The sequence below is a fragment of the Lampris incognitus genome, chromosome 18, assembly GCF_029633865.1.
Source record: "Lampris incognitus isolate fLamInc1 chromosome 18, fLamInc1.hap2, whole genome shotgun sequence".
NCBI classification, from domain to species: Eukaryota; Metazoa; Chordata; class Actinopteri; order Lampriformes; family Lampridae; genus Lampris; species Lampris incognitus.
In genome coordinates this window covers 13,327,798-13,337,316 of record NC_079228.1, presented here as the reverse complement: position 1 = coordinate 13,337,316, position 9,519 = coordinate 13,327,798, and the positions used below count along the sequence as shown (strand labels likewise).

At 46.8% G+C, this 9,519-nt stretch overlaps 1 protein-coding gene across 1 annotated transcript; it reads right to left on the bottom strand.

Moving 5' to 3' along the window:
• Nucleotides 1-1,158: 1,158 nt before the first annotated feature.
• On the bottom strand, nucleotides 1,159-8,930 carry srd5a1 (steroid-5-alpha-reductase, alpha polypeptide 1 (3-oxo-5 alpha-steroid delta 4-dehydrogenase alpha 1)). Its single transcript, XM_056298799.1, has 5 exons — nucleotides 8,443-8,930; nucleotides 8,052-8,218; nucleotides 4,464-4,565; nucleotides 2,598-2,748; nucleotides 1,159-1,982 (listed from the first exon to the last, which is right to left on the bottom strand). Exons 1-5 carry the CDS (start codon nucleotides 8,742-8,744, stop codon nucleotides 1,916-1,918), a joined length of 789 nt encoding a protein of 262 aa, XP_056154774.1. The 5' UTR covers nucleotides 8,745-8,930; the 3' UTR covers nucleotides 1,159-1,915.
• Nucleotides 8,931-9,519: the final 589 nt, after the last annotated feature.

Sequence of the window (9,519 nt, the reverse complement as noted above, 5' to 3'; positions counted from 1 at the left end):
GTGTACTCTACCACCCCACCCCCAACTCACGTGCAGCATGTGACAGTCAAGGAAACCCCCCCAGAGGAAGCGTGTCAGCTACGATAGCTCTCTCTCTCTCATGTACTCGGGCGTGCACATGGCTGTTCACTGTATGCCCGTGGCCTGTGTGAAAGGAAGAGCTGTCATTCTTTCAGACTGCGTGCAACAAAGGCACCCAGGCGGCCTCGCTCGGTTTCTACGGAATAATTTCTTTCTTTCAGTGATGTCAGGGCCGGAATCAAAGCCTCTTATCTCAGCATCTCCTCCAACTCCACACCGAGACTGTGTGTTCATACGTGTGTGTGCATGTGTGCGTGTGTGTGTGTCTTTTCCGGGGTTGGTGCACCTCATTTTGTTGGTCTCTGTGGGATTACCAAATTGGTGATGAAAGCCGATAATGCAAACATAAACAAGGCTGGGAAGGGGGAATGTGGGGGGAGATAAAGAGGAAAAAGAGGGAGAGTAACCGAGTCGCTGAAAGAGCTTTTTTTTTGTTGTTGCGTGCTGTAATGAAACAGGTCAACGGCACAGCCGGGCGCAGCACAGCAGAATATGTATGTAGGAGTAAGGGGAGTTGTCTGAGGCTGGATGTGGCTTGAATGGTAATGTGGCCGACACTGCAGCACGTTTGAGGTATTCAACCCACATTACCGGACCACTGTATTTACAGCACCATATGCAATTGGTATTTCACTTTCTGGTGCATAAACCTATATACGTACACTACCTTGACCGGCGAGGCAATATCACTTTAAGAAGAAGGAATTTACTTCATTGTTCGCCTGAGGTGAAAGGCATTACAGGCTCAGATGCCAAGCACTGTAAATACAGGCCAATGTAGCGTACTGGTGCTAGAACCAGGAGTGTGAATAGACTATTTAAAGAGCAAAGATCCTCATGGAGAGAGAGAGAGAGAGAGAGAGAGAGAGAGAGAGAGAGAGAGAGAGAGAGAGAGAGAGAGAGAGAGAGAGGGGAACAGACAGCGGAGACCTTGAGACAAGAAGGATGTCGCCGTGCATCCCCGTTTGGCGACCAGCGGCCGTCGTCTCTCATCTCGCTCTCTTTTCATCACGCACACGCACAATACACCCATTATTTATTGATGACACCATGTGTGAAACTGACGGTGGAAATTAATCATTTATTCCCCCTCCAGATGAAATTCTCAAAGAGGTTTAAAAAAAAAAAACCCCCCATCAGCCGTCCCCCATTTATAAGTGTCCAATAGACGTGACGTGTCAGGATCCGTGCCTTGTTGGAGACTGTCCCACACACGGGGAGTGGATATAATATATGCACCCATGAGACAGCTGGACCAAACAGATGTGGGAATAAAACGGCAAGGGACCCCAGCCAGAGTGCGCTTTGGAGTGCATTGGGGAGAATGTGCAGCGGATCTATAAAACGTGCGGAGTTGTTAACAGCCGATCCAGTGCCACAGAAATCCAGTGTGATGCCGGTGAGGTACGAGGCACTCGCTGTCGTATCCTCAATGAAAACGGATGTATGTATAATCTGTTCCGCGGAAGATTAAGGGCAGCATTCCTGAAAATGGATGCATCCTGCGTGTGGACTGAAACGTCACGTGGCCTCTGCTGGGGCAGGAAGTAGTGTAGCCGTAGCCACAGTAGGGGAACAAAAAAAAAAATCATGATAGCATCCAACTGTTGCTTGCCTACGGCTCTGATAAACGAAGGAGGCTGCACCTGGAGGCCTCTAGACTGGATGAAGAAACAGGGTTCGTTCAAGTTCTGTTTGCACATCACAGCTTTGATGGATGAGAGGGGGAAAAAAATCAACCTGTGTTCTTTTGTTGTTTTGAAGTCCTTGTAAAAATGAGTTGAATTTCACCTCCTTGACCTCTCTGAGGTTCCGGTGTGTCGTAATCACGTCTTTACAACACAAAAGGTATCACGGCCTTCCTGCGTCGAGGATAGTCTTCGAACTTAGCGAGGTACCACCTAGAAAAGAAAGGAAAAGTCTGTGTTTTTCTGTGATAATTATTATTATTACTAAAATTATTACCCCTCCCCCCTTTTTCTCCCCAGTTGTACTTGGGCAATTACCCCACTCTTCCGAGCCGTCCCGGTCGCTGCTCCGCCCCCTCTGCCGATCCGGGGGAGGGCTGCAGACTACCACATGCCTCCTCCCATACATGTGCAGTCGCCGGCCGCTCCTTTTCCCCTGACGGTGGAGGAGTTTCACCAGGGGGTTGTAGCGCGTGGGAGGATCATGCTATTACCCCCCCCCCCCAGTTCGCCCTTCCCCCCCCTGAACAGGCGCCCCGACCGACCAGAGGAGGTGCTAGTGCAGCGACCAGGACACGAACCCACATCCGGTTTCCCACCAGCAGACACGGCCAAATGTGTCTGTAGGGACGCCCGACCAAGCCGGAGGTAACACAGGGATTCGAACCAGCGATCCCCGTGTTGGTAGGCAACAGAATAGACCGCCACGCTACCCGGACGCCTCTGATTTTGTACAAAGCATGCAATACACGAGGTATTTAAACTTGCTAAGCATGCAGCTGCGTGTCCATTCATGTATGCATCCCTGTCCGTGTAGGTTGTTCTTACTTGTGGTGGGACAGAGCCCTGAGGGACAGAGCCGCCAGGCTGAAGACGGAAAAAGACGCACTGTGAACAGACCAGCCAGCCAGAGCAAAGCCTGCCCACTCCGTTATCTCCCCCAAGAAGTTGGCTCCAGACACATATTCAAACACACCTCCTATGGACAGAAAGCACACAAGATAAGACCGGTATGTTAATCCTTTCATACACACACACACACACACACACACACACACACACACACACACACACACACACACACATTTCATTCTCGAGCCGTAAAAAAACAGAAGACATTTTCACACTGACGAGAAATCACAATGTCAGCAACGCCAATTAATGAGTCAATTTCCCCACTGTTTGTTTCCTCAGGTCTTCACGCTGGTCAACGTTAAGCGGCGAAGTCACAAATAAATCTTTTGGCAGCAACAAAAGCCGTAAACATGGCCGACTTCACCCTGACCATAGATGGCTGCGTAGTCTGCGCCTGACTGCAGGCCGTGTGTACGGTAGCCTGCTATCCTCGAAGGGAAAATGTCAGATTCTTGGCCGGGGAGATTCCAGACGTGCCTGGAGGTTCGTTTGCAAGGCGGCTTCCTGCAGCCACACTCCTGCCCGCCTTTGTTTTATTCCTGCGGCTGCAGGGTGAAGTGTTGCAACAGGTTCACGGCAGTGTCACCGCAGGCCCCGAGATGCTAGCGTTGTAAATAAAAGTGACGCAAGAAGGGTGAGAAATGCAAAAAAATGGTTTTTTTTTTACTTTTCAGAGATTAACCCCATTAACTGTTTAGCCAAAGGAAATGGGCTCATATCCTGTTTACCCAACCCCTTGTCACTAGGACGTGCATGTCCAGTCTCACATGGTGAAGAGGGCATGCAAGGATCTGACCCGCTTACAGACATGCATATGTTCTGATGCATGCTGGGTCTGCTGTCTGGCATGAATAACGTTATTGATATGATTGGCATGGTCTCATAACACACACACATACACACACACACACACACTCTGTTATAGCAGTATATACGTATATCAGATACATGCACATATCAGACTCAATATTGAAAAACCAACTGACACAATATCCCCCCCCCCTTTTTCCTCCCCAATTGTACCCGGCCAATTACCCCACTCTTCCAAGCCGTCCCGGTCGCTGCTCCACCCCCTCCACCGATCCGAGGGGAGGGCTGCAGACTACCACATGCCTCCTCCAATACATGTGGAGTCGCCAGCCGCTTCTTTTCACCTGACAGTGAGGAGTTTCGCCACGGGGACACAGTGCGTGGGAGGATCACGCTATTCCCCCCAGTTCTCCCCCCCCCGAACAGGCGCCCCGACCGACCAAAGGAGGCGCTAGTGCAGCGACCAGGACACATAACCACATCCGGCTTCCCATCCGCAGACACGGCCAATTGTGTCTGTAGGGAGGCCCGACCAAGACGGAGGTAGTATGGGGATTCGAACCGGCGATCCACGTGTTGGTAGGCAACAGGATAGACCGCCACGCCACCCAGACGCCGACACAATATTTCAAGTACACACTATCAAACTATCATACACGAGCAGGAGGCCTCAAAAAGTGCAGAGGGGGCAGAGGGGGGAGACAAGCTGTGATGCCGGTATCGCCATGCAGTGTAATTCAATGTAATTATGATACAACTCTGGAACATAAGCACAGAGAGCTCTCATTGGGCCGCGACACACACACACACACACACACGCACACACACACACACACACACACACACACACATATACACGCACACACACACAAGCCACTTCATCACTTTTTTGTCACTCCTAAAATACAATATTAATACGGGGGAACAATAGAAACCCATCCATTCAGAGGTTTCAGTTTACAGACTTACCTACGGGTATTTTATAGTCAGTCTCGCCAGGCTTTCTCAGGTTTCGCAGGATATGGTCGGAGTGGATATTCACCAACCAGCCCACCAACCACAGCCCAAATCCTGCACATCAACCAACCAAAAACTGCATTTCAGGCTACTTGATGGTGATTGGGGAAATCATCTTTTTTGGTTTTTCAAATAGGTTAAGGCCCATTTTATTCAGCATCAATCAGTATTTCTGTTACTGTAGTTTAAAAGCTGAAATCCGGGTTCTCCTCCATTGATACATACACTACCGTTCAAAAGTTTGGGATCACCCAAACAATTTCGTGTTTTCCATGAAAAGTCACACTTATTCACCACCATATGTTGTGAAATGAATAGAAAATAGAGTCAAGACATTGACAAGGTTAGAAATAATGATTTGTATTTGAAATAAGATTTTTTTTACATCAAACTTTGCTTTCGTCAAAGAATCCTCCATTTGCAGCAATTACAGCATTGCAGACCTTTGGCATTCTAGCTGTTAATTTGTTGAGGTAATCTGGAGAAATTGCACCCCACGCTTCCAGAAGCAGCTCCCACAAGTTGGATTGGTTGGATGGGCACTTCTTTGAGCAGATTGAGTTTCTGGAGCATCACATTTGTGGGGTCAATTAAACGCTCAAAATGGCCAGAAAAAGAGAACTTTCATCTGAAACTCGACAGTCTATTCTTGTTCTTAGAAATGAAGGCTATTCCATGCGAGAAATTGCTAAGAAATTGAAGATTTCCTACACCGGTGTGTACTACTCCCTTCAGAGGACAGCACAAACAGGCTCTAACAGGTACTATTTAATGAAGATGCCAGTTGGGGACCTGTGAGGCGTCTGTTTCTCAAACTAGAGACTCTAATGTACTTATCTTCTTGCTCAGTTGTGCAACGCGGCCTCCCACTTCTTTTTCTACTCTGGTTAGAGCCTGTTTGTGCTGTCCTCTGAAGGGAGTAGTACACACCGGTGTAGGAAATCTTCAATTTCTTAGCAATTTCTCGCATGGAATAGCCTTCATTTCTAAGAACAAGAATAGACTGTCGAGTTTCAGATGAAAGTTCTCTTTTTCTGGCCATTTTGAGCGTTTAATTGACCCCACAAATGTGATGCTCCAGAAACTCAATCTGCTCAAAGAAGTGCCCATCCAACCAATCCAACTTGTGGGAACTGCTTCTGGAAGCGTGGGGTGCAATTTCTCCAGATTACCTCAACAAATTAACAGCTAGAATGCCAAAGGTCTGCAATGCTGTAATTGCTGCAAATGGAGGATTCTTTGACGAAAGCAAAGTTTGATGTAAAAAAAATCTTATTTCAAATACAAATCATTATTTCTAACCTTGTCAATGTCTTGACTCTATTTTCTATTCATTTCACAACATATGGTGGTGAATAAGTGTGACTTTTCATGGAAAACACAAAATTGTTTGGGTGATCCCAAACTTTTGAACGGTAGTGTATATTATTGTATAATACTAACGGGCATCTCTAATATGGTTGGAGACACTCCACATCGCGCTGTTGAAAATTTTTTTTTTTATTCCCTCCCATTTTCTCCCCAATTGTATCCAGCCAATTACCCCACTCTTCCGAGCCGTCCCGGTCGCTGCTCCACCTCCTCCGCCGATCCGGGGAGGGCTGCAGACTACCACACGCCCCCTCCCATACATGTGGTGTCGCCAGCCGCTTCTTGTCACCTGACAGTGAGGAGTTTCGCCAGGGGGACGTAGCGCGTGGCAGGATCACGCTATTCCCCCCGGTTCCCCCTCTCCCGCTGAACAGGCGTCCCGACTGACCAGAGGCGGCGCTAGTGCAGTGACCAGCACACATACCCACATCCGGCTTCCCACCCGCAGACTGCCAATTGTATCTGTAGGGATGCCCGATCAAGCCGAAGGTAACACAGGGATTCGAACTGGTGATCCCCAAATTGATAGGCAACGGAATAGACCACCACGCCACCCCGACGCCCCAAAACGCTGTTGAAATTTGTGACCGAGTGGGTTGAACCCCGGTGTAGTAGCAAACATGTCCCTACTCAAACAGGAAAATGCAGTGAAACATGATGATGTTGATATGGCGATACTTCTGTTGGACAGCTAATCTACCACTTCTACAATCAATATGACAGTAAAACAGTGTTCCCATATAGTTTGATGTGGTTTGCAATACATTAGATTGCCTGTGGTAGCTGTGATGCAAGGATGACATTTTTACAAGGGTGGGAACTGTTTTGCTGCCGAGCTGACGGCACACCAGCCGAAACGGCTGCTGCACCTTGTTTGTAGTTCTCACTGCCAGAGGGAGGGACGGATCAGGGAAATCACGGATTTCAGCTTTAAATCCTTAAAATATGACTTGCACATCTACATGCACATACCAGTAAATGTGATAGTGGAAATATGTATTATCCTGCTGGATATGTGTGTCTTTGTGTGACTCCCTGCAGGAAGATAAAGGGTCAGCAGGGCATGTAGGACCACCTACAGAACAGCGCCGGTGGGGATTTACTCTCCAACTCAAACGTGAGTGCCTGCTGGCAGGGGGGGACTTGTTCCCCTGGCTGGAGGTATCACTACCCACTATAGGCCGTGCTGCTGTCACTTCCACATTCACTTTGATAGAATGTTTTTCTGTTTGTAGATTTATAGTATTCGAGTATGGACTCAGTCTCGCGTCCCCATTTGGAAAGTCTCGGTCTTGCCTCAGACTTCAAAACATTAAGACTCGGACTTGATGCAGCCTCGAACAGTGCAGACTCCTGGTCATCATTTTTCCAACCTCCGGCAAGTACAAGACTTTATTTTATATTTTTGAAATGAATGGCCTATTTCCCCTGAGGAGATCAATAACGTGCAGTGTAATCTAATTTGTTTCAGTATCATTATTATCATTATTATTATTATTATTCATTTATGGCTCCGATAGGTTGGATAGCGGGAATTGGAAATGTTTCTTCCTTAGCGGAGGAAAAAAAAAGTAGTAAAATTTTGACTTTTTCTGTGATGGTAGACTACCAGTTATAGTCATGGTGTTTGATTGGACCTGCACTGTTCTGGTGCCCGTCTTTACAGAAGTTTTGGCCCCCATGGTTTTGAGTTATATTCTCTGCACCATTGCAATTTATCACCTATTTCACCTGTATATAGTCAATCCTTGTGTATATATCTGAAGATTGTTGTGCTGTAGTGTTGTAATTCTATGTTACGTACATCGAAGAAGCCATGAAACTGGAGTCAAAGTCCATGTATGTGCAAACCTACATGGCCAACAAACATGATTCTGATTCTGAGTTGGACTCAACTGAAATAGCTTCAGTCACATGCTCAACCTATAAAGACGTGGTCATGACTATAAAACTAGTATATATGTGGAGTGATTTGTATGATTCACTGTTTTGTATGTTTTGCAATGTCCCTTTGCACGTAATGTGAGGTCCTACTGCCCCCTGTACTATGCAAACTCAAGTTTATTAACCGTCTAATATAATTTAATGTGTCTGAGGAAAATTTGATTGAAAACTGATTGGGTGTAAATGCTTTGTTTAGAAAGCGGACAACCAACACCAGTCACTTACCTATGATAAAACAGGGACGTGTAATCCAATCTGCAGGATACTCTGCATAATGGCTCAGGTACCTGATCTGCATGTAACCATTATAGGTGCAGAAAAGAAAAGCAGAGAAGAAGGAGGCAAACGGTGTTGGCTTACTTCCTCGAATTAAAAATGGATAGACGAGTGACCTGAAATAAAACATTAATATATCAGATCATTACATTTACTAAAACCTTTTTGAAAAAACCCCAAAAAAACTATTTTCATTGCAATGACTCAGCTGTAGACCAGCAACACTGGTGAGCTGCAGCGTTCACCTACAGTACACACAATGTAAAGTGATTACAGGGTAGACCATCAACACCTTCAGCAACACCAGGTCACTTAGCTCGTAGGTTAGATTCAGACCCACCTCTGAGAATAGTGGCAGAAATACATTGCCATCAGCAGCTGATTGGGCAGCTGTGAGGTTTTGGCACAGGACGTCCACACCACCAAACACAGAGGTACCAAGAATGCAGGGAGCTCCTGAATAAACCAGGCAAGTTTAACGTTGACTGAAAAGCCGTATCTACTCGAGGCATATCGACCATAAGGCATGTTTTCGATCAGGAATACGCAGGCTGCCATGAGAAACATCAAGTAAGCCATGCAGTCCAAAACATGTGACTCATGTTCCTCCGTGGTGAACAGCATTTTGATGACAGCATCCATTGTAACAGGTACTTAAATGCGGGTTATTTAACCAACCCAAAATGCATGCAAAACTCTGCCCTGGTCGCTTATGGCGTGACCCTCAACGAAAATGTTACTTTGTGGGGGTGCGGGAGTGAGGAGACGGAGAGATCGAGTCGAGTCAATCCCGTTTGCTCGCCACACAAAACGACACCGATACGGCTCAGTCTCTCGTGGCAACCCGCTAGCCGGTAGGCTGCTGCAAGCATGGCTCCCCCCCGGAAACCCTGAGCGGTGCCTACGTCAGCACTCCGAACGTCCGCCTTAAAGGAGCAGCAGCCCCTGGTGAATCTACCCTCATTTGTGTGTCACCACTACTTCTTCTTCTTTTTCCTTCTTTTTCTTCTTCTTCTTCCTCCACGCGTCCTAGCCGCTTTATTGGGTTATAGTGATGTGTAATCGACAAACGAGTCAAACTCTCTGTACACTGACATGCGAAGTGATTTACAGCTATATGCAATGTTTATTAAATGAACCAATCGTCGTTAACTCAAGGGCTCTGTTCGTTTCATGCTTAAAATGGTTGTGTTCCCATCCAACACTGGCCGCCCACTAAAACAGTTTCTGAAGCAACCATAAAACATTAGACCATTTGAGAATTAAATTTGCTCTGGGCCAGGGCCAAACATACGTCAATCATCGTCGGTGACGGTAAATATCAAAATAACTTGTGATTTGAGGGTGGCCATGCTGTATCATATATTGGCAAGGCTTGATATTGTGTGTATAGCTTTGCCGTTAATCTTTTTTTTTT

Bases quoted from the DNA above. Each gene is read 5' to 3' on its own strand.
- srd5a1 (XM_056298799.1), bottom strand. From the start codon at position 8,744: ATGGATGCTGTCATCAAAATGCTGTTCACCACGGAGGAACATGAGTCA. The intron at 2,749-4,463 runs GTAAGTCTGTAA...TTCTGTCCATAG, and splicing joins TGACTATAAAATACCCGTAG to GAGGTGTGTTTGAATATGTG. The intron at 1,983-2,597 runs GTAAGAACAACC...TTTCTTTTCTAG, and splicing joins AGGGCTCTGTCCCACCACAA to GTGGTACCTCGCTAAGTTCG.